Source organism: Dermatophagoides farinae, chromosome 4 (assembly GCF_024713945.1).
Source record: "Dermatophagoides farinae isolate YC_2012a chromosome 4, ASM2471394v1, whole genome shotgun sequence".
Lineage (NCBI taxonomy): Eukaryota > Metazoa > Arthropoda > Arachnida > Sarcoptiformes > Pyroglyphidae > Dermatophagoides > Dermatophagoides farinae.
In genome coordinates, this window is record NC_134680.1 from 3,979,329 (window position 1) to 4,005,730 (window position 26,402).

Consider the following 26,402-nt stretch of genomic DNA (forward strand, 5'->3'; position numbering starts at 1 on the left):
AAATAGCATTGCTATGCAGAAATTATTTTTTTCCCCTTTATATGTGTTCATCATTGATTCATTTTTTTTTTTTTTTGCTATTCACATTCAATACGAAAAAAAATTCGTACATTTCAAAGATAAAAGATAACATTACATAATGTGTGTGTGTTTGTGTGTTTATATAGCTAAATGCTAGGACACAATAGCTGAATTTATATATTATATCGTACAAATAACGGTAATGATTGTAGTAGCAATGTTTTGGTGGTGGTATGTGTTATTTTCATGATAAATAAAATGGAACAGAATGAATTATACACATTCTTCTTTTTTTTCCGGATTCCAAATACTGCTGCTTCTGCTGCAAATCATCATCAAAACGTTTACACATTTTCTGGCTGTTGACTGCTGATGCTGACTGTTGTTGGAACAATTTCCTTTATACACACACACACACACACACGCAAACAACAAACGAAATACAAGTCGATTTATTTAGTCGCTTTCAGTCATCATCATCATCATCATCATTGTCGTTAGTGGTTGTCTATAGAATATGTGTGATGCTAAACACTAAAAGAATGGCGAAAAATTTATTTTTTTTCCGCTTTTTCATTCGAAAATATGCGCGCGTCATTTATTGTTAAATGTCTGTGTATGTGTGTCTGTGTGTATGTGTGTTGAAAAAAATTGTTCACCACCACTAACTATCATCGTCATCATCACGATTCTGGAACCAACCGTTCCAAGATTCAAATTGGTAATCGTCATCAAAAAAAGAAGAAGAATCTAAACATTCATTCAAAAATGATTGTAATTTGAAATGAAATAAAAATAATGTGATGATACAGTACTGTGACATAGAGTCGAGTCAATCGTTTATCGTGAACACCTGAATCAGTCATCATTCAACATTTTTTCTAATTTTCTAGTTATCCACTAATTTCATTGTTTGTTTGTTTGTTTATCTATGTGAAACAGCGTTTTTTTTCTGTGCTTGTGCATTAAAGAATTTTTTTTCAATTTTTCATTCTACTAAAAAATTAAATTTTTTATCATCATTCATCTGTGTGTCTGTCTAGCGAGCAAAAAAAAATTTTTTTGATTAAAAATTAAACAAATTATCATATTTGACATCGAAAAAAACGAAAGGTAATAAGGCGTCGTGTTTCTGGTCTTGAAATTTGTAGGTGTTTTTTTTTGCAGTTCACAATATAACATTATTATTTCATTAAAAATGAAATTTTTTCCATTTTTTTTTGCCAGAATATTCATCCATTTTTATTATTAAAAAACAATATTAGATTCACACTTTATTTTTTCGTTGTTGTTGTTGTTGTTGTTGATCGATCACTTTTGGATTCCAATTATTATTTTTTTTTTTTTTGCCAATAAATAATCCTGCCTACAGCTGATAGATTGGAATTGACTTTTTCTCACTTTATTCCCCCCCGCCCTGTTTACACAAAACGCGTGTTACGTGTGTGTGTAATATAGTTAATGAAATTTTTTTTCCTTTTCTTTTTCTCATTCATTTGTTTTTGCTTAAATTCATTTGATTTATTGCCACCACCATCTTGCCATTTTTTTTATTCAAAATAATAATCAGCGTTTTGTGGAATGGAAGAAAAAAAATTCCTTTCAAAAAAGGAAAAGGAAAAAATAATTTTTCTTCTTCGTCGATGTTGGTGCTTAGCAAAAAAACATTACTAAAATTCATTCCTTGAATTTACATGAGAATTTCATTTTTCAGACATTCATTCAACCAAACTTAATCAATGTTTCCGGAAATTTTCTATCTTTTTTTTGTTTTTTGCTCACATTGGCTAATATAATGTTGATTTTCATGTATTCCCTTTCCATATTCCGGTGAAGCAAAGAATTGCCATTCAAATTCAATATTTCAATTTAATTATTTGAGAGAAATGAAAAAAAAACCATGAAACTTTAGAATAAATTCAAATGAATAATATTTTTTTTTCTATTTTTCTTTTCATTGCCCGTTTCAATCTAATTTTATTTTAATTAATAACAAGACATTCTAGAGAATCGGATAAAATGGCAATGGATTTTATTTTTTTCTCCAGGTTTCATTAGTCTAATAAGAGAATATATATCATTTGTAAATGTACTACATTCAAAAAAAAAGAAAGAAAGAGAGAGAGAGAGTGAATTACGACTAGAAGAAAGAATAAGAAGAAGAAGAAGAAATAAAAAACTCAGATGCTTAATGTAATGAGCCAATGATGATATTGAAGAATTTATTTTTTTCCAGCCATTAAAATATACGGTTATGTAGAATTGTGTGTGTGTGTGTGTATACAGTGTCTACTTATACCTACTATTAATTTCATTTTGAGAAGGAAAAATTGAGAATTTTTTTTACAACGAACCATTTCACAATCATCAATGAAACTGGTTTCGTTTCGTTTCATTTCATTTCAATGCTTATTTCAAATTCTGTTCACTCTGTGTGTGTGTGTGTTTGTGTAGAAACAAATTCTCTAATATTGTAGAGAAAAAAAATTATTCATTGAACATTTTGAAAATTCGTACATCTAGTTATCGTTTCGTTTTTTTTTTTTTTAATTTCAAAAATAGGAACAACAACAACACATCATTTCAAATGAAAAATTTTCGAAAAAAAAAGAATTGAGAAATTGATTTTTTTTTTGGTGAAAAAAAAACACAATTTGTCATCATGTTTCCATCAAGTGATTTTCTTTCATCCACCATCATATTCTCGGCTATTGGTCCAAATATTCATCATCATCATCAAAATAATTATTATAATCGTCGCCATAGGCTTTATAGTAGCTGTTTATTATTATTATATCATTCTTGTCATCGAATGTCAACCACACCATCATCATCATCATCATCATCATCATCGAATAATACAAAACAACAACAACAACAATATCATCAATTAGCCTGTGATCATCATAATGGCCATTTTATTGATCATAATATTGATTCTTCAATACATCAAACAATGTTTATGAATAAGATTTTTGAAAAATTTAATAAAAAATTATCACATATTTCAACCATTATGATAAACATAATTAAATTGATAATGAAAATAATTTATTCACCATCGATGATTTTATTCATATTGATTATTATTTCATATTGGCCAACATTTTATGCTGAACTTGTATTTGATGATCGTCCAGCAATCATACAGAATGATGATCTACGATCATCGAAAACATCATGGACACAGCTATGGTTTAATGATTATTGGGGTACACCATTAAAATCGGTATGTTGTTTTTTATTTCAACAAACTTTTTTTTTCGTGAAATTTATGATGATTTGTTTGTGGAACAAACAGACAAAAATAGATTCTTAGCATTTTTTTAGGACAACTGTAAATTTTACTTGAAAGTTTCTTGGGAATTTTAATTTAATATAAAAAAAAAAATAAAAAACTTCACAGGCGTATTATCATTGCCATAAATTTTGACCACAAAAAAAACACACAAAGCAGTATAATATTTTTTCATTAAATTTCAAAAAGTGGAATTTTTTTTCTCAATAAAAAAACAAAATAAACAACAACAACACTTGAAAAAAACTAAAATTCTTTGAAAATGAAAATATATATCACATTCCTATTCCAGTATCATTCGAGTAGCCATAATTCATAGACACACACTGGGTTAGTTTATTTTTTCATTTTTAATTTCCTTTCATTCGTTTTTATTGTTGTTGTTTTTGTTGTTGTTGTCAACCGGAATCGTTCAGATTGATTTCCGGGAAACAGAAATCAGAAATCTAAAATGATCACATCATATTGGTTTAGAGTTGCCACAGTAGTTTATATTTCGTTTCATAGAGACCAAAAAAAAAAAAAAAAACAAATAGAAATTGAACAAAGGAAAAGTTGAAACAAACAAAAAAAACGAATTTAATTTAGCATAGAAAATTGTTATTTACGATTATTGTCACCCGAAAAAAATATATCACTTTGTTGTTTTGTTTTTTTTCCAGAAAATTTTTCCCTTTTTTCTTTTTGTTGTTGTTGTTGTTGGGAGCGAAATTCCATGTTTCCGTAAAGTGAAAAATTTTCACTTTCTCAGCATATAAGTTGTTTGTTTTGTTTTGTTTTGTATAATTTTGGAGGATGTGAAAATTGAAATTGACATTCACATTTATATAAATTTAAGTGACTTTGTCTGCTCTGTATATATGTTATGTATATTTGTTTAATGGCAATGAATCTAAGAATTTAAATTGAATTTTGTTTTTGCGTGGGAGTGTGTGTGTGTGTTTGAACTATATTTTAAAAGCAAAGAAAAAAGTGATCGGAATTTGAAAATGAATGAATTTCAGAATTTAAATTTTCAAAGAAAAATTTTTTTGATTTGATTCTCTTGTTTGTGTGTGTGTGTGTGTGCGTGTGTGTTGAAAGGCTAGAATTTTATCAATAAAATTCTTGCCCCCAAGAACATTTTTCGGGTTTCATTTTTTATTTTATTTTATTTTGTCTCATGTGATTTTGGTAGCTTTCAATCAAAATTGAAAATTTCACTTCTGTGGTTTCAAAATTCATCATTGAATTGAATTTTATCACTATTCTAGTTCATGAAAAAAAAATAAACAGAAAAAATTCAATGGAGAAATTTGAGAAATTTCAAAAACTTGAAACTTTGAATTGTTTGGTTTTTTTTTCTCCGCACACACACACACACACACACACACATAACATCTAATCAGATGATCAACAATAAAGACCACCACCAGTAAGTGAACATTCAATTAATGGTTACACAATAGGAACCTTGGAGCAAAACTTGCACACACACACACACACACGCATGAAGATACAATGTTTGTGAAAACATTGAAATACAAAGAAAAAAAAAGTTATGACAAATTATTCTTCAACGAAAAAAAAAATAAAGTTTGAACTAACTGAAACCAAATATAAAATAATAATGAAAATGAAAACCATTTAACCGTATTTGATCAGGCAGAAAAAAAACTTGAATGATTGAATGAAATGAAATTTGAAAAAAAAAGTAGTGAATCAACTTGATGATCAAGTTTGTTTTTCTCTTTTGGCTTATAAACTGTCACTTCATCATCATCATCATTATTGTTATTGACATTTTGGAAAATTGATACTTTCATCATCGATGATTATATATGATGACCTCAAAAAAATGACCAAAATGTGTGTGTGTGTGTGTGTGTGTGTGTGTGTGTGTGTGTTATTCTGTTTTCAGAAAGATATAAAGATATTCAATTTTGAGATTTTGATATAGAGATAGAAAAATCTTGGATTTTTATTGAATTATCAATATCAATATTATTATTATTGATCCGATTGGCCTAAAATAAATTATTTTTATTATCGATTAATATAATGATTCAATACACAAATTTGGTTTCTTTTCATTTCAATGGAATGCGCAAATCTAAATCCATAAAACAACAAGAAAAAAGATTCCCGGTTTTCCAAAATACTGACACACTTATGTATATAGAAGCATTTGAAATGAGAGAGAAAAAAAATTCTTATTTCATGTTCTTAATTCTAATACAAAAATTCATCCTTCCGTTCCATACTCTGATATGGTCAAAAAAAAAGAAAAGTTTTTTCTCTGTAAATGATTTTCTTCGTTTTTTATTTGTTTGTTCCGTTTTGTATTTTTTTTCTCTATCTTTCTTCTCCAGTTCACTATTTCATTTGTTTCCAAAAATGACCTAACAACAACAAATAACGAGGCTTTTTCGTTTTTCGTTTTCTTTTCATTTTTTGTTTTTGTTTCTTCAGGGAATTCCTTTTTGTTTTTGTCTGTGTATTTTATTAGAAGAATAATGATGAGAATGAAAGTGATCGTTTTGTTTTGTTTTTCTGGTACAAAGTTTTGTTTTTTTTTTTTGTTTTTGTTTTTGTTTTCGAGGTTCTCAAAAAGACTAGACTATATTGTCTTTGAGGACATCAGCAACATCATCATCATCATCATCATCATCATTTTTTTCTAGGATTCATGTTGGTAATTTGAAACTTACTTCATTTATACTGGGAAAAATATATAGGCCATGACTTTTGTTGTTGTTGTTTTGTTTTGTTTCCAGTATACGGAAAATTTCAATGATTTTTTTCACAATTATGAAATCATTCTATGCAAAAATTTTATTTTTCTATTTTTAACTTTTAATTTTTTTTTCTATATACATATATAGACATTAAGCCATAAAAGTTATCGTCCATTAACGGTATTAACATTTCGTATAAATTATATCATCCATCAATTACGACCATTTGGTTATCATTTTGTCAATATTTTATTACATTATTTTGTTACCATTCTATTCTATCGGTAAGTTTATTTCGATTGAAACCAAAAAAAACTAAACAAACAAACACGTTCATTATTATCATTGTCATGGCTATCCAAGGTTATGTCAACGATTTTATCGATTCACATCTACGAGTTCCGTATCCGGCATCAAATCATCATCATCATCAATCTTACCGTCATCCACATCATGGCTACAATCAACACCATTCATAATGGCCGCATTGTTTGCCGTACATCCTATACACACTGATTGTGTAAGTTATTTATTTATATACAAACCTAATCAATCAATCGATTGATTATTAATATTTTTTTATATTTTATGGTTTTTTTTTCGTTTTGTTTTCATTTTGTTTTATCACAATTTGTTCATTTTGTTTAATTAATTATTTAATAACCAAAAAATAATGATAATGATGATAATTAGCCTTGATCGAAAATTGGCAAAAAAAATCGAAATTGATTAATTTTAAATCTATAGAAATGTATAGATCGTAAATTTTTGAAACGATAAAAAAAATCATTAATCATCACAACGAAGACAATTATCCAGAGCAAGAAAGAGAAAAAGAATAACATTTGCAATTTGTTTTTGATCCATGTTTGATCAATGTGATGAGAAATGAAAGTGAAAGCAAAAAAAAAATCGATTTTTTTTCTCACTTCATTTTCATTCAAATAGAATTCATTTGCTGCTGGTGATGATGATTATTATTATGGCCATATTCATTAGATTCATCTGCTTATTGATTGATAAAATGATTGATTTTTTTTTGTGTGTGTGTGTGTGTGTGATGGTCTTGATCGTGTAGCAAGAAATAATACGAGGTTAATGAATTTTTTTTTTTCATTCAATTTCATCGATTCTCAACACTGAAGCAGCAGCAGCAACAACAACAACAACAACCACTGAACAGACTTATCGATATATAAATTTTTATTTTTATCATTGTCAAACATCAACATACGACGAATGATGAGGAATTATTCATAGATAATTATACTTTTAGATAGATTTAACCAAATACGATAGATACATGGAAAATACAAAGATCCAAATGGAACGATCCAAAAAACAAAACAAAACGAAAAACAAAACGAAAAAAAGAAAACAAACATCAAAAAAATATTGGTGAATTGTATGCACATTGTGGAATACATTCATCATCATCATCACTATATCAACATTAGCGAATTGAAATCACCAATAGAAAAAAAAGTGAAGAATAAAACTTCTAGAATACTGTGTGTGTGTGTGTGTGAGTGTGCACATATTGCATACTATCTTTTTCACACACACACACACACACACACACTTTTGCTTGCATTTCGTCGTTGTATATGCATTCGTCATTAATTTCAATTCATAACCCATAAGCAGAAAATATCCACGAAATAACCAAAATGAAAACGAATGAAATACTTGGTTTATCGATCATATTATATATATATGTAATAATGGTAATATAGAAATTATTATTTGAATCTAATACATTCAATGTTTTGGTATTTGGTTTCTACGGATTTTTTTACTTTAGCAAAAATTATAATCATTATTATAATATAACCGAAAATTAATTCGATACAGAATATGAAACATATATATATATTTTTTTCTCGTTTCATTCGCCCATTTCAAAGAATTTTTCGGTGTTTTTTTTTGTTGTTTAATTATGACGATGATGATGATGATTATTGACATAATATTATAATGGTGGGCTGTACGAAAGGAAAACAGAATTTTTTTTTTGTTGTTGCCGGTTTATACAAAAAAAAAAATTCGTGAATATTCTATTGCTGTCAATGACCATTTTTGTTTCTTTTCATTATTTTCAATTCATTGTCAATATATATGTGGTGATAATCAATTCATCGATTGATTAAATGGATGATTTTTTTTTCTCATTTTCTGTCTGTATATGCTATTGTTTGTGCATTGTGTGTGTGTGTGTATGTGTGTGTGCGTTCCATGGAGAAAATTAAAATTTTAATTAAAACTTTTCCGATATGAACGTCATTTTTTCATTCATTCATTCATTCATTCTGTAAAAATGATAATGGTGAATAGCGGTAGGAAAAAAAGAAGTGGAAAAAAAATCGACAAAATTTAAACACAACACAATTGCCAAGATTGGCTCGTTTTTTTTTTTTTGGTATATATGCAACAAAATATTCTCCCATGGTTATTATAAATTAAATGACGCACAATTGTGTGGTGTTTTGATCCAAAACGACAAGTAGAAAAGAAAATGATAATATCATTATCATCATCATCATCCTTCATCATTCATAAATTATATTAATAACAATAACAACAGAATACCGATATTGAAAAACTGGAAAAGTAAAATATCAAAGCAGAACAAAAAAAATCCTATTGTGATTCTGTGGCTTTTTTTCTATTCTCTGTCTCTCCACCATTATCACTCACAACACACACACACACACACTCAACCCAAAACACACGATTATATTATTACCATAATCTGAGATCCATGATCCTATTCACACACAGACACACACACACACACACAAACCAAAAATGGTTTTGAAGAGAAAAAGACGGTGAACCCACACACACACACACACACTCACACAGACACAAAAAGAACAAAACAGAATGGATAAAAAGAAAAAAAAACTATATTCTTAATATATACGGTGTGGTTTTCGTTTTGTCAAGTTGATTTAGATTTTCGAGTCGTTTTTTTTCCACTCTATTTTGGTTATTATTAATATTTTGTTTGTTATTGTTGTTTTCTTTCAACATTCTATTGTTGCATTCATTTATTCAATTCAATGAAAAAAAAAATCAAATCATCTAGATTCTAGATGATGATAATGATGATAGAGGGAAAAAAACAATATCACACCAAAAAAAAAGAGAATATTTTCCTGGAATCATAACTGTAACGTAATCTATCTCTGAAATTACTAGACGATTCAGACAAACAAAAGTAAACGTTTAGTAAAATGATAAATTTGTACCAATAATAATCAAATTTCGAATGTAATTCCACAAATACAGCCGGTTCAAACAAAGAGAGATTTGCTAGCAATTATTGGTAAATTCTTCGATCCATATGGAATTTTTGATCCTTGGAAATTGAAATTGCGTCTCTTATATCGTACTGTCATAAAAAATGAATGGGATAGTCCAATTTCGAATGAAATTAAAAATCAAATCGATCTGCATTTGCAAGATGCAAATCAGCTATCGAAATTGAAAATGGATCGATGTGTACCATCGAATGGCGAAATACACGGATTTTCTGACGCATCAACTTCAGCTTATGGATATGTCGTATTTTTGAAAAAAGATGATGAATTCCACTATTTATTCGGAAAATCAAAGTTAGTACCATGTAAATTAAAGACAGTGGTAGAATTAGAATTACTGGCTATCTACGAACTTGGCAAAATTTTATATCGTATCCATTCTATTTACCAGAATAAAATGACAATCTGGTCAGATTCCAAAATTAATTTGTGTCGTTTTAATCTATCACCAAATGGACAGAATCGAAAAATTGCTTCTCAATTAATGAAAACTTTGAAAATTATTAATGATTTGAATATATCGATCAGACACATTAATGGCCATCGTAATCCAGCTGATCTGTTCAGTAGAATCGTAGATACGAAACAATTTTTGAAACTTTTCCGATTTCGTATAAATTCGAATGAATTTGATTTTTCTGATGCAAATTTGTTTAATGTTTATCGAATTTCTTCAATTGCCATCAAGAATTTCGATTATCAGAATTCAGTTGACGATTTTGAAAAGTTGAAGTCTATGGATCAAATTATTGATTTCGTGAAAAAATTATTACCAACTGGAAACACTGCTAATGATCGTTGGAATTTGATTCATAGATTAGCCCAATATGGTCACGATTTGGAAGAAATTAAATTACCATTCATTCCCGGAGAAATTATTACGATAAAAACTCGTGATCCTAATTTTTGCCCGATTTGGATACCTAAACAATCTTGTTTAACTCAAGCTTTGATTAAAGAACATCATGAATCAACTATGCACGGAGGAATCAGAACAACCATGGCTAGTATCCAATCTAAATATCATATACAGAATTTATATCGCCTGGTGAAGAAATATGTTTTTTATTGTGAATTTTGTCGAAAAGAAAAGCGGAAGCCTATAATTCAACCTTTCGCTCCTTTACCATCAACACGAACGAATTTTGCGGCACCGTTTGAGGCTATTTGTGTCGATTTCTTTGGTCCTTTACACTATCGTAATAATAAAAAATTCTATGGTTTGATTGTAACATGTTTGGTTACACGAATGATCAAGATCGAAATTGTTAATTCGATGAATGCCAATGTCACATTGACAGCTCTCAACAACATCTTTCTTCGTTGCGGAACTCCTTTAGTGATTTATAGTGACAATGGTACCAGTTTCGTCCGTTGTAACAAAGAAATTCAAAAATTTTTTGATCATTTACAAAAAATTAGCGAAGTAGATAATCGTCGTATCGAATGGAAATTTTCGCCTCCGAATGCTCCGTGGTATAACGGTACTGCAGAACGGTTGATAGCAGTCGTCAAGAGATGTTTACGAACTTTGGACAATGAATTTAAATCTATTGAAGATGCGCACAACATGTTTTTGAAAATAGAATCGATTATAAATAATAGACCGATTATCCAGAATGATGAACGTTGGATCTCTCCTTTTGAATTAGCATATGGTCGTAAACAGGAGCCCCTAATCAAAAATGATCTCGAAATTGGACCAAACAATAATTGGTTGAATCATTTGTCAAATATTCGTAAAAAATTTGAAAAATTTTGGAAACACCAATACTTAGCTTCTCTAATTCAATCTAATCCTCCATCGCCTACCGATATAAATATAAACGATTTGGTCTTGGTTCCTTCTGAATTCCGTAAACGAAAAGATTGGCCAATAGCCAAAATTACTGAAGCAATTAAAAGTTCTGATGGTGTTGTTCGAGCAGTGAAAATAAAATTTTTGGACAATAACAATGAATTTATCAGACCTACTAATGGTCTCGTCTTATTGAAATTTGTTTAGTTTATTATTTAGTGGCTTACATCGCCAAAACTAAAAATACAATTAGAATAAGTTTTTCATTGAAATATTAAATACATTTTAGAACATAGAATTAAATTTTAGTTCGATTATATCGTTGACGTGTAATAATGCAATCATGACTATTATGCAGTCGTTTCTTAACACATAACGTATGAAAATGGTAAATTTTCTTTTCCATCTTCTTCGTTTCGTTGATATTCTTGGATTTTTTTTTGTTTTGTTTGGGAACAAAAAAAAAGTTTCATTTTTCCAAAAAGAAACATGATTCATTTAAATTCTACACCACCCAATGACAGTTTATATATGAGAAGAGATGTGTGTGTGTGTGTGTGCGTTATATGGTTATTATTGCAATATTGCATAATAATAATGATGATAATTATCATATCGTATGTGAGAGAAAGAGAGAGAGAATAAAAAAATGTGTTATTATCACAATCATGATTGTCAAATGTTTCTATTTTGTTTTGTTTGTTTGCTATATCAATATAGCATCATAAACTATGCATATATAATATTATATTTATATGATAATAATAAATGTTGACAATTTTTATTTGATATAAAAATGATAGAATGAGTTTTGAATTTAGAATATATGTGAGAATTATATTATTGTTATTTTTTAATAATAATAATTAAGATGACAGTTTGATGTTGATGTTGATGATGATGATGATGAAAAGTGAAAATTTGATTTATTCACCAAAATTAAATGTGAATAGAAAAATGATTTGGTTTGTCATTTTTTTCTTCTTCTTCTTTTACTCACTAACCAACTAACCGATAATATTGTTTGATATTTTCTTTTTGTTGTTTTTGATTTTTTTTTTTTTTGGATTTGGTTTTCGTGTGTGTGTGTATGTGTTTCTGTATTTTTTTTCACCCTGGTTTCTTTCCACTTTTATCAAACTGCAACTTTCGTCGTCCATCATTTATTCATTTATGATTCTCTTTTTTTTATATTGTAAAGACAATCAGACAAAACACACAGAATTTTCAAGAATGAAAAAAAACAAAACAAATTCGTGCTTAACGATGGAAACAGAAAACAGAATTGCTGTCATTGTTTTTTTTTTTTTTTTTGTTCTTTCTCCTATCATCATCATCATCATCATCATTGGGTTTTGTTGTTTCTGTTTCTACTTTATTTTTTTACAGTTCTCGCTAAAGCTAAAAATGATGTTGATGCCAATAACCGAATAAAGAATGAACCAAAATGAAATGAATGCATATATAATAGCTCAGGAAGCTTGCTTTCAAATTCAAGCTTTCCATTTATTAGAAAATAAAATAAGCAAACGAAAAAAAAAATTAACAACCAGAGTATCGAATGTCACGTTTCGATTTTCGAAACTTGAAACAGAGAAAAACGAATGGAAAAACTAAAAAGGAAAAAGTTTCAATAATCATATTTATATATAGAGGCGTAGGAAGATGGGTGTGATGATTTTTTTTTTTTTTTTTTGGTTCCAAATTCTCAAATTGGCAATGTAGACGCCTGTCATGTTGAACAAAAACTGACGATGAAATATTCTCTCTCCCGCTCTCTATCCGTTCATTTTTTTTTACATTCTGATAAATGAAATTCGGGATAAAAAATGAATGAATGACCAATGTTCATTTTTCTATATCACAACGATGATTCGCGAGAATCATTCACCATTCATTTATTTTGTTTTTTTTTACATTTCTAGTTTAGCACCAAAAAAAAAACAAGAAAGAAAGAGAGAAAAAAAATGTTTGGTTTGATTAAAATTAATTTCGTTTTTTTTCCTTTTGGTTAGTTAGCCCAAACAACAACAACAAAAAAAATATGAAACTAACCGTTTCGGTTGGTTTCATTTTCATACCCGGGATGGTCATCATCTTCATCGTTATGTGTTTTCACCTTCATCAAGATAATCGACATTCAATATATTTATTTTGTTTTTTTTTTTTTTTTTTTGGTTGAGAATTTGGGGTTCCCGATTTTTTTCTGGCAAAGCATAATAAATGATCAGAATCATTTCCGCAAAGAATAAAGGTTAAAACACACACACAGAGAGAGAGAGAGAGAGAGAGAGAAAAACTTATGGACATTTGGCATGAAAATGTCATAATCATTGCTCGAAATGATTTACATTATTCTATATTGATGATGATGATTACGATGGCAATGGCCATTGAAAAAATTTTTTTTCTTCTTTTGGTTACGTTATTTATGAGTTTATATGATTGAATTTTCTTTCAATGTGTTTTTTTTGTTTATTTTGATTAATTTTTCTTTTTCATTTTTCAATAATTATTATAATTAGGTTTGTTCGATAGTTGGCCGTGCTGAATTATTGTCGGCAATATTTTATCTATCATCCATACTATTATGGGATTATTCCGAAAATTCAACATCAACAATTACAAGAACATTGAAATCTTTTACAAATGAATCGAATTATAATCAAGATGAAAAACAATCACAATTACTATCATCATATCGATGGTGGTGTTTGTGGTCACAATTACAATTATTTATTGATAAATATCATCGATTATTATCAATAATAATGGCTTTATTTGGATTTCTTTGTAAAGAACAAGCAATATTTGTATTGATATATTTAGCTATTAATCATTTATTCATCAATAACAACAACAACAACAATAATGATTATGATCATCATCATCATCATGATAATAAGATAATTCGACAACGATATCAACAACAACAACAACAACGACGACGAAAACATCGATCCATTTTCACATCATTATCCTCATCGTCATCAATAAACTATGGATCATCATCATTACCATTGATGATTATTATGACCAGAACAAAATTAAGAATAATCATTATATTAGCGGCCGTGTTTATAATAGCAACGTATATACGTTTTATAATGATGGACTATTCGTTACCAATATTTAACAGGTAAATGAAAAAAAAACAATCCAAATTACTATTTCCTAACCATTCGACATTCCTATATATTTGGATAACAAGATGAATTCTTGAAATTTGAGAATCTTGATTATATTCCAGATAAATGTTTTTTTTCTCTTTCAAAAGTCTCATTAGTATAAAATGAATGAATGGTGAGTGAACAAACCAGAATGAAAGATGTCAAATGATATTTACCCAGTACCAGAAAAAAATAGTAGTAGTATATAGCTAATTTGAGCAATAACAAAAAAAAGTAAAAGATTCGGACGATTCTTCATTTTATTCCTTCGTGTTTTCAATGGAATTTTAGAGTGCTAGAATTTTTTTTTCATATTATTTTTCCATTTTAGAATCACAAGGAATAAATTGAAGAATGGAAAATGAGAAAGAAAAAAAAAGTTTTTTCTCTTATGCTCACACGAAGAGAAAGAGAGAGAGAGAGTGAATAAAATATTCCCAACAGAGATTCGTGATGGAATGAATGTCTGGTTCTGTGTGTGTGTGTGTGTGTGTCTGAGTGTGTTTTTATCTTCCATCATTTTTTTTCTTTTTGTAATTCTTTTTTTCCTCTCTGGTTTGAAGAACACCATCACCTTTTACGAAGACCAAAAAAAAAAAATATTCAAATATCAATGATTGAATCATTTTAATTCATTTCTTTTTGTGTGTGTTTCTGTCTCATTTGCAATACTCTCATTATTATTATCATAATATGTTCACTATATACAACCAACCAACCAAACAACCAACGAGAGAGAGAAATGAAACATCAATTAAATTTAAAAGGTTCACAATGGTCCGGGTATTATATGCTGTTGTCGTTATTGTTGTCAGTATGTGCCGAATTTTCATTTTATTTTTTTCCATCTTTCTCATTTTTTGTCGAAAGGAAAAACAAAACTTTTATTTTTTTTCCACAAATGTTTTGTTGATGTTTGAAATTAAATTTCATTTTTTTTCTCTTCTTTTTGTTGTCGTTCAATTTTTTTTTTAATTTTTTAAATTCTTTGAATTATTATTTGAATAAAAAAAATAAATAAATAAATAAATTATCTTCAATAGACAACGGCGCAGACAAAATCCTTGATCATCTCAAGGTCTCTATATATATTTTTTGTTATATATGACACACACACACACACATACTGTTTGTAAAATGATAAACGCAAAAATAAGGTCATCTGGCAGGTTTTTTGTTTAAAAATTTTCTGAATACCAGATTCTCTGATTCCAAGATGAATGGAATCAAAAATAAAATATGAACCAGGCAACAAATAGAAAAAAGGAAATAAAACATATGCATTACACATACTTATTCGTCTTTGTTGTTGTTGTTGTTTTTGTTGTTGTTGATAAACCCAAATGGATCAGGCAGGCAACAACAAATCTGACGAATATCATTTACCAGAAACAGTGAAAAAAAATATTGGCCATTTTTTTTTCTTTCACTATGTTTGGTCGGCATTCATTCATTCAAATCTCGTTTGTTCTGGACATTCTTTTTTCCCTTTACTCCATATACTGAATTATTGCTTTTTTATGGTAATTTTTTTTTTTGCTTTACATTTCTCTCTATACAAATGTTGGTTGCAAAAAAAAATTGAGAGTTTTCCACTTCCCCATTTTTCCACCCACATATCAATATCGTTTAGTAGAGATAATTTCGTTCAATGTGTATGGTGTGTTTGTGTGAATACATTTATTTTATTCAATTTTTTTTCGTTCTACTTCTGCTTCTCTTTTAATCATTCATTCATTCATTCATTTTTTTTTTTTTTTGGCTTGACCATTGATCGTAGATTATTTTAGCATGTTTTAGGTTTAATTTTTTTTTCGTCTTGGTTTTCACTGTTGTAATTTTCATTATTATTTCATTTCATTTGAATTGAATATATATATATGTAACATTATTAAAATTAAATGATAATATTTTTTATAAATTCCAAACATTTAAACACAACCAATAATTTAGTTATCTGAAAATTAATATACACAAACAAAAATATCAATTAACATTCTTTAAAATTCACACACAAACTATAAAAACTAAAACACAGAACATGACAATCATCTTTTGGAGATCATCCTATTTTGAAGGGATTTCATTTGAATAAAATAAAAACTTTTATAAGCCAGCAGGATCAAAATCGTTTGATATTCAAGTGAAACAACAAGAAATTGATCAAGAAAACCAGGGGAAATAAGTGCTGAATTTGTAACAAAATGCAAGTTTCCCAAAGTATACCAGATCAACAATTTCAACAATTGTTAAAGTGCAAGAAAATTTTTGAATCAAAATTGAAAACGATTTATCAAGAATTGGAAGATAAAAAAATCAGTGAGCTCCAATTTACGTATGAATTCGCTCAATTGATGTTGCGAATGGAGTTATATGAGAAAGATATCAACCAATTCACTCAGACATATGCTGAACGATATGATTGTGCAACTTTGAAAATTGAATCAAGTGAAACCAAAACCATCTTGAATTACTTGCAACAAAAATTCAATGCAATGGATCAAGAGGGTTTGTACAATTCAAAGAATACTATGGCTCATGTAGAATCAATTCAACGATCTCAGTCGATGATGAATATTGTCAATCATCAAAATGTTCAGAGATTGAAGGCTCGACCGATTTCTGCGATGGAGACGGGGGAATTGTTGACACATTCTATTTCAAATGGTACTTGGCAACCTAGAGATAATCAACAATTAAATCGGCAATTATCGAATGAAAGTTTGCTAAATCATCAACATTTCCTGTCAGAACCTCGCCCTCGAATGGCATTTCAATCACATGAAAATCACGATGTAAATCAACCAATACGAAATTTCACCGAAAGACGCATTCCATTTAAAGCAAACAGAGTGCAATTCATAAACAATTTTGATGGCAATTTCAGGAATTTTAACGATTTTTTCCAACCTTTCTGTAACAATGTTGACAAAACCGATTTAGACGATGCAACAAAGTTACAAATATTGAAATCGAAATTGGACGCAAAAACAAAGACATGGCTGGATGGTTATTCCGGTGATGATGATTATGAAAATGCCAAACAGACATTATTACGACATTTTCATTCAATGTTTGCGTTAAAAAATGATGTTTTGAAAAAATTTGCAGAGCTTCAGCCACCCGAAGATGATCAGGATTTAGATGGATTTCGACGAATAATGATATCAGCACGAAGTTCATATTTAAATCTAAAGAGAGCTGGTGCCGATGCTTTTACGGTCACTTTGCTTACAAAACAAATAAAGGGAAAGCTTCCACCAATAAGGCTTTCCATTTTGGAAGAAAGACAAGACAATGATAATATCGAAAAAGTGATCAAATATCTTGAAGATGTCGTGAATAGATTGCAAGACAATGCAGATCCTTTTTTGGTAAATAACAAAAAATTTGGAAGAAATACAAAAGATTCACTTCAAGAATTTCAAAATTCCTGTAATTTTTGTGGTGATAGTACCCATTCAACTAAGAATTGTAATCGGGTTAAGACATTTGCTGAAAGAAAACAGTTAGCACGGGAAGCAGGGCTCTGTTCCGCTTGCTTCCAACCGGGACATACATCCCGTTTTTGCAAAAATATGGAATATTGTACAAGCTGTAATGGTTCACATAAATTGATTAATTGTCCTATGAACCAAAATTGGAGGTCGCAAATGAAACAACGACCAAATAATGATATGACAAAAGAACAAGCAAAGCCAAATTTGATAAATTCAATTGGTGCCACAGCAACAAAGTTAAATAATTTGGATACTCCTGAAAATTCAGAGGAGTCAGATCATGAACAAGGTGAATGTTTTTCTGTCAATAACAAGAAGAAAAAATCCATATCGCAGATATTGACATGTGCCCACATAAATGATAAAGAAGTTACAGTTCTATTAGATCCGGGCTCAAACATCAATATTATTTCAAAATTACAATGCAAAAAGTTGAAACTTAATGTTTTTAAGAGAAAAATTTCGATAAAAGTAACCGAACATCGATTTAAATCATTTCAAGCTTGTATGGCTAACATGAAGTTGGGAACGATAAAACGCAAAGTTGTTTTCCAACTTGTAGATGATGATGACATACCAATATTGTTAGGACGTAACGATATTCATGGATTCAAGATAACGTTGTTCCCAGGTGATAATGAATTAATTCCGATGCAACTTTTACAACGATCAAAAACTAGCAAAATCAGTAAAAATTGCTATCATGTTGAAGCTGAACATAAACCAACTGAAAAACAAAAATATTCGTCACAACAAAATGGAAAGGTTTCAGCAAAAATTAAACCTAAAATTGGAAAAATTCTTACAGAAAAAACCACTGTCGAAGACACTTATGTTGAAACAAAAATTTGTCCAAATCAACAAAAGATTGATTCATTGTACGAATGTTTGTCCAAAGTTGTTGAATTGCAGCATAAAATCGTGGATATTCAAGGAAAGTGTGCTACAGAAAAAGTAATGGAATCTCAAATCAAGAAGATAATAGGATATCATTCGTTGATAACAATTATCATCTTTTTAATGTTTTTTTTGATTGTACGTCCAATCATGACACCGGTGGCTAATCCCGTCATTCCAAAACAATCAAATGATGAATTTTCTCAAGTCGAAAAAATATTGAAAAATCAAAATCAACTTATTCAAGAATTTACCGATCATTTGAATGAACGTATCATATCTTTGACAAATATTGAAAATGTAATGAAAGAATTGTCAAAGTTCAATGACAAACTAAATAAAGTACAACCTCAATTGAAGACATTTTTACGTCAAACGCAAATAACCGGAACTGGATATCCCCTTAAAACCATTCAAGAGATGGGGGAAGATCAAGGGTTTTTATGGTATAATAAACTCCGATGCATGTTTGACAATTCAAAATGTGATTGTTTGATGGAATCAGATATACAACCGAATATTTTCCGTAGAGAACAATGCGAACAAAGTAAATACCACCGACATTCAAACAATAAAATCATGGTAAAATCAAACTGGACCAAACTTGAGCTAATGTTATGCGCTTTGATCAGTCTGATCGTATTGCCTAATGTTATCGTCATCATGATGGTCTTGTGGTCTAAGTTTTGTCGTTCTACAAGAAATATGGAATATCCTACAAACATTAATCATGTTGATCATAATACCGAACCTACAAAACCATCCCTAGGAACTTTCTTGGGGAGGGCATGTAACATTATTAAAATTAAATGATAATATTTTTTATAAATTCCAAACATTTAAACACAACCAATAATTTAGTTATCTGAAAATTAATATACACAAACAAAAATATCAATTAACATTCTTTAAAATTCACACACAAACTATAAAAACTAAAACACAGAACATGACAATCATCTTTTGGAGATCATCCTATTTTGAAGGGATTTCATTTGAATAAAATAAAAACTTTTATATATATATATAGATTTGATAATCCAGCATCACGTATGCCGTGGCCAAGTCGTCATCTAACATATGGTTATCTGATATTATATCATTATTGGCTTATGTTTTATCCACAACATTTAAGCTGTGATTGGACACATTCATCATTGAATCTTATTGATTATCAATCAAAATCTAATAGAGATAATAATGATCAATACCTTTATTATCGTATCATGATGGTTATTGTTTGTTTTACAACAATCATTGTTTATGTTTACAAATGGATTCTATTGATACTTCGGCAGCAAAAACAACAACAACAACAACGATATAGATATCGGAATATGTTGAAAGCATCACATCATTCTATCATTAATGATAACATCAACAACAAAAATAACAATGATGGTAAAATATTTGACAATCAATTCTATATGAATGATGGTAATGGTCACAAACACTTTTACTACAACAATAACAACAACAACAACAACAACATAATCATTGATAGAAATTTGAAATCGAAAACAAAATCAAAAACATCGATAACAACAACAACAACAAAAACAATTCAAAATAACCATAACAATCAACAATATGAAAATCAATCGATGATGACAATGATGACTATGATATTATTATCATTATCATTAACAATAATACCATTCATACCCGTATCGAATATATTGTTTCCGGTTGGATTTGTATTGGCCGAACGTATACTTTATCTACCATCGATTGGTTTCCTATTATTATTCGGTTTCGGTATCGATTATTTATTATTATTTTATAATACATTTCCATTTCCATTGCCATCATCATCATTGTTGTCATCGTTATTGTAAGTTTATATGTATAATAATAATAATAATAATATTGAAAATCTACGAGAGAGAGAGAGAGAGAGAGAGAGAGAGAGAGAGAAATAGACTTTAGATAAAAAAAAATTCCTTTCCAAAGATTTGAATCCACAATCTAAAATAGAAAAGATTCCATTATTTTTTTTCATTTTCTTGCCTATTTCAAATGAAAGAATATTCTTCTTTTGTGTTTTTTCTGTGTTTTTTACATTTATTTCTTCGACAAAATTTCAGTTTCTCTCTCTCTCTCTTCCTCTCTTTTTCGTACTACTTTTTTTCTCTTTACATTCAAGAATCATTTCTCATTCTTTTTCAAATTTTCTTTTTTCTCTTTCTCTTATTCCATTTTTCTTATTCTGTTTTTTTTCTCCCAATATTTTTTCTTCCTTTTTTATTCTTCTTAATAATAAATCACCGCCAACACTGCCACCGACATCATCATCATCATCATCATCATGGGACCTTTTTTTGTTTCTACCAAACAAAATGTTTTTCAAATGGAATGAAAATCAAAAAAAAAAAAAAATGAAAAAAAAATTTCCGTTTACTCCTGAATTTTTTTTTCTGATTTTGAATCAAATGGAAAACAGTTCGTTGTACAAACGACGACAAACATCATCAACGAGATGTGACCATAATGTTGTTGTCGGTAAAGAAGGAGAAGGAACCTATTGTCATCAACAACCTTGTCATAAATCTTCGGCTTGTAATGTTGATAGTACTACATCACATTTTTATCACACATCGTTGTCTTCCTTTGTTACGAATAATGAAAATCGAAATGTAAAATGGAAAATTCATCCAATACAAATCGCCACCATTATGTTAGTAGTTATATTTTCAGCTAAAACATTTTTACGTTCATTCGATTGGTATGTGTTATTCGCTGGATTTAATTCATTAATTTTTTTGTTTCGAAATTTATTTTACCGTTTTTCTATTCATTTCATTCATTCATTTATATAATTAGGACAAATGAATTCGCTCTCTATGAATCTGGTCTCAAAGTTAATCCACGTAATACAAAACTATTGAATAATTTAGGACGTCTTTATGAAACTACTACGGCTTCGACGATGAAAGAAAATTCATCGGAAATAGCAATCGAATTGTATAGGAAAGCGATTAGGTAGGCAAAATTTCATTTGTTATTCCAATTTTATTAATTAATCAATTACTTTTCAATTGCAATCAACATTTCAAACAAACAAATGAATAGTATTGAACCATACGATTTACGTAGCTATTTGAATCTTGGAAATATTTATCACAAACATTTCAATGATACACGATTAGCCGAACAAATCTATCGACAAGCATTAGATCAATTTGATCAACAACAATATCTACAACCATCATCATTGATTGAAATCGATCGATTATCATTATCACCATTATATCTAACCGTATTGATACGGATTAACAGAATTATTATCATTGGATTCAACTAGACAAAATGATTTGAAAATAATACAGGATAAATTGATTGAAACACAATTTCTATTTGATCCATTATCACTATTGACGACATCTTAGTGATCAAGAATGTAATCATCGTCATAATAATAATGTATTATCATCGATCCAATTGGATCAATTATATAATGTAAGTATATATGGATTGTATGGACTTTTTTTCTCTTGATATTGACCTTTTTTCATTTTCATTCTCGTTATGTTATATTTTCCGTCTTCTACGAACTGTTTGAAAAAACGGACAAATTAATCAAAATATTCCCGAAAAAAAAAACATACAGTTAGGTGTGGTCCATTATCAACAAGGCCGGCTAAAAGAGGCGTTCAATTATTTTGAACGTGTATTATCTATGAATCCAAATCATGTGGATACATTGCTGACATCAGCACGTATTATACAGGATGAACATTTGGACCAACTAAAACATATTGCCTATGATCGTTTCGATCATTTAATACGTTTGGGAAAAGATGATGAGTCTATATATTTTAATCTGGCTACATTGGCAATCAATAATCAACATTTTGCTCGAGCTAAACGTTTATTTGAAAAAGCTATTGCAAAACGTGAATCATTTGCCGAAGCACATTATAATTTAGCATTATTATTGGTGAAAGAAATGAATCCAACAACGCCCAACATTGGTCAACAACAACAATCATTGGCACAATTACATGAAGCAATCGATCATCTTCAACGAGTTTTGCTGATCAATCCAAAACATATGAATTCAATGTTTATTTTAGCCGAATTATATTCGGAAGAATTACGACAATATGATCGGGCTAGATATTATTATCAATTGATTTTAGATCGTATTGATCGTAATAATATACAAGCCAAACATAATCTATGTGTATTATGGCATAAACAGAATAATATTGATGAATCGATTCATTGTTTTGAAGATTTATTACAATATCTATCTTCGTCATCATCATCATCATCATCATCGCCACAGATAATCGATAAATTATCAATAAATTATTGGCAAATCATACAGGAACAGATTACATATCTATGGAGAATTAAAAATCAAATTAATCAAACAACAACAAAATCTATTGAAACTGGTGATTATTCAACAACAACAATTGTTGATCAACAACATTGTAAAAATGTATCGACTAATTCTGATATGTTACGAAATCATCAGCATTCAAGTCATCATAATCATCATCATCATTATGAAAATTATATGTCAACAATGGCCAAAATGTGCTTTATTTAATTCATTCATTCATATTTATTTATTTATTTTTTGCAAAAATTGAAACAATGAAAAGCCTGTATAATTTTGTTTTCTCCATTTTTATTTTGATTGATTCGATTAATTCCAAAATCTGAAACGATATTTTTGTAAAAGAAAAGTTTTTATTTTTTTTTGTCTCGATTTAAATGTGATTTATTTATTATTTGCAACAATTAATAAGAATTTAATAAGCAATGATGATGAATTTTTAATCATTAAGAGGTTTTCGAAATGATAAATGTATTTAAATTTTTCAAAGTAGCAATACTGCCATTTATTTATTTAATAACAGAAAAACCCACTTGGTTCATCGGTCCTATAGAATACTGGGAAACTTTCCATAAAAATAAAAATTTTTTATTCTTTGGAATATTTTCCGGAAAAATGTTTTGATGTTTGTTTTGATCGAATATTTTTTTTGGAAAGATTTAATTATTTGCAGAATTGTAACAAATGTAAAAAATGACTTATTCAAAAAGTGATCATCATTATAATGAACAAGAATTTCAACAATCACCAAACATGATAATTGATGGTAATGATGGTCTGTTGTGATTCAAATTTGTTGTTTCAATTTATTTTTTCGTTATTTTTTAATTTTCTATAGAAAATTTTGTACCAAATGCTGAAAATCAATTGGCCAATATACCGGAATTCCATAACGGTCCTCCACCTGGTAAGTTTTTCGAAGATAATGAATCGATGTTAATGAATCCATTTAAAATTGAAATATTCCATAAACCACAGACAATGGCGATGATGATGATGATAGTATATTATTATGGAAACCTAATCCCGATCGAATCGATGATCATGCAGGTAATATTTTTTTTTTCTCAATTTACAATAAAAATTTTTAAGACCCCTGAAATTTTCATTTCAGTTGATATGTTCGTACGTCAAGCATTCGATTATGGTATCAATGGTGATGGTGCATTACATTTGCTATATGTTTGTAATTATGATAATAATGTTGCCCTTAATCTCATACGCAATACTATTGTTTCGATATTTTGAAACAATCAAAGTCAAAATTTGTATTATAATAATTTCGAAAAACTTAATTTTCATTAAAATTAAATTAACTTTTCATAAAATGTTATTAATATTATTCGTGCATATAAATAATGAATGAATTTGTGATGGATGAAATCATTATTATTCCTTTAAATTGTGAAGTAATTTTTTTTTTGAATTCTTTTTAAACGATTATTTTGATTATTTTTTTAACGGGACATTTTTTCGAAAAAGAGAGGAACGTCGTTAAAAACAACAACAACAACAAGAATGGAAGAACAAATCGAACGTTTACGTAAAGATTTTCATGATGATGAGAATAAATTACGAAAACAATATGAAGAAGAATGTCGATTATTGGAAGAACATATGGAAAAAGAGATTGCAATGGAGAAAACTTATATGGAAAATTGTACAGAAATTGAAATTGGAAAATTAAAAGAAGAAGTTGAATCTAAAATCGATACATTGAATAAGAATCGTTATCAATCATTATCAACAAATGAAACGGCTAGTGACGGTGAGAATAATGAGGTAATGGAAAAAAATCGTGGACGTATCGACCAGGAATTGGCACGTGATCGTGAAATATTTGAACAACAATGTAAAGAACGACGGCAACGTTTTGAAGATCAGATGAAAATATTGTTGGCCGCTGCTGATCAGAAACGAATCGAAACACTTAAACGAGAAATAGTTCCATTAGTTAAAGCCAATGGAATGATTCGAATAACTGATGAAACACTACTGGAAACACGTTATCGATTGAAATTTACACGTAACGCCGTTAAATCCGGTCAATCATGGGCATTGTATCGGGCACAATTTCAAGATAAACAGGTTGTTTGTCGTGTAACGGTTTTATCGAAAATTCCAAATGAAATTAGGTATAAAAATTTTGATTTTTTAACCAATAATCACATTTACCATCTCTCATTTTTTTATATTTTTTCAGAATGAATCTCGATCACTCAACAAAATGTCAACGATTCTTGTGTGAAAAACAACGACAATCGGATTCTAATTATTTTGTTCAATTACATGAAATATTTTCAACTGAGCAGAAAATCTACGTCATTCAGAATGAATTTGATTCGATGACATTGTTGAACGTTGTACAACAGCAACAGCAGCAGCAACACCAACCACGACGTCAATCATCACAACGATCAGCCACAACGATTATAAATTATGATGAGGAAGACGTACGAAAATGGCTTCGACAATTATGTGATGCAATGAATTTTATGCATTCAATGGCTATAGCACATCTAAATCTACGTTTGGATAATATTATATTCGATGAACGGCGAAATATTCGATTGATTGGTCTAAGCCGTACATTCTGTTATTTTAATTTGGACCAGGAAAAATTCATCTAAAGCTAGTCGTGTATCACCAAGTATTTTCTATGATCATTTACCAGCGGAATGTTTTGAAGGTGAATTCGATCCATGTCGGGCTGATGTTTGGAGTTTTGGATTGTTGATATACGAAATGGAAACACATGTGAATCCTCGGAAACAAGCATTGACGAAGGATAAATCACGTGCAAGCCGTACAAGTTTGAAAAAAAATATTGATCGTCGTGAATTTAAAAATCCGACATTTGATTTTGATAAGATTCGTAATCAATCATTACGACAATCGGTACGATTAATGTTGGATAATCAAAGTGCTTGTACTCGACCAACTTTTAGTGAAATTCGTTCGAATGAATATTTTCAATCACAGCAGCAATAACTGAATCGAAATGCCGTCCAAATTAATTCAGCAATGGCGAGATATACTGAAGATGTGCATTTGCATATAGAAAAGAAAAAAGAGATGAAAAATATTCAATTTAATGATATTCAAATGAATTGGATTAAAATGTAAATTTTTTTTTAAAAAATTAACTAAACTGTTTATTTTAGTGCATTCACACCACCACCACACACGCAGTTAACAACATACTAATTTGAATAAGGTTGATGACATGAATATAATGGCCAATGTACAATGACAGTTTTATTGAATAATTTGTTTGTACGATGTGTGTGTGTGTGTGTGTGTATGTGTTTGTTCCGTTCATTC

The 26,402-nt window shown here is 29.0% G+C and overlaps 4 protein-coding genes across 5 annotated transcripts; all 4 read left to right on the forward strand.

Annotated features, from left to right (window-relative positions):
- The first annotated feature begins 500 nt into the window (after nt 1-500).
- Nucleotides 501-23,504, forward strand: LOC124500599 (protein O-mannosyl-transferase TMTC3-like). The gene is made up of 11 exons (XM_075729966.1): nt 501-1,134; nt 2,584-3,250; nt 6,184-6,320; nt 6,400-6,556; nt 13,686-14,299; nt 19,758-20,561; nt 21,171-21,452; nt 21,551-21,709; nt 21,800-22,009; nt 22,117-22,186; nt 22,338-23,504. The coding sequence occupies exons 2-11, from the start codon at nt 2,684-2,686 to the stop codon at nt 23,286-23,288; spliced, it is 3,951 nt and encodes a 1,316-aa protein (XP_075586081.1). The 5' UTR covers nt 501-1,134; nt 2,584-2,683; the 3' UTR covers nt 23,289-23,504.
- Nucleotides 9,492-11,525, forward strand: LOC124490606 (uncharacterized). Its single transcript, XM_047053132.2, has one exon. The coding sequence runs from the start codon at nt 9,532-9,534 to the stop codon at nt 11,365-11,367; it is 1,836 nt and encodes a 611-aa protein (XP_046909088.2). The 5' UTR covers nt 9,492-9,531; the 3' UTR covers nt 11,368-11,525.
- Nucleotides 23,505-23,613: 109 nt separating the features above from the next.
- LOC124490607 (uncharacterized) lies at nt 23,614-24,415 on the forward strand. 2 transcript variants are annotated; one of them, XM_047053134.2, is made up of 4 exons: nt 23,614-23,853; nt 23,917-23,985; nt 24,057-24,128; nt 24,193-24,415. In XM_047053134.2, the coding sequence occupies exons 1-4, from the start codon at nt 23,772-23,774 to the stop codon at nt 24,324-24,326; spliced, it is 357 nt and encodes a 118-aa protein (XP_046909090.1). In that variant the 5' UTR covers nt 23,614-23,771; the 3' UTR covers nt 24,327-24,415. The 2 variants fall into 2 exon arrangements, with proteins under 2 accessions (XP_046909090.1, XP_046909091.1); XM_047053135.2 differs by having other exon boundaries at nt 23,614-23,844.
- An 81-nt stretch (nt 24,416-24,496) lies between these two features.
- On the forward strand, nt 24,497-26,229 carry LOC124490860 (uncharacterized). Its single transcript, XM_047053425.2, is given in 3 exon segments — nt 24,497-25,213; nt 25,282-25,705; nt 25,707-26,229. Coding segments are annotated over 3 exon segments (1,404 nt in total). The 5' UTR covers nt 24,497-24,596; the 3' UTR covers nt 26,070-26,229.
- Nucleotides 26,230-26,402: the final 173 nt, after the last annotated feature.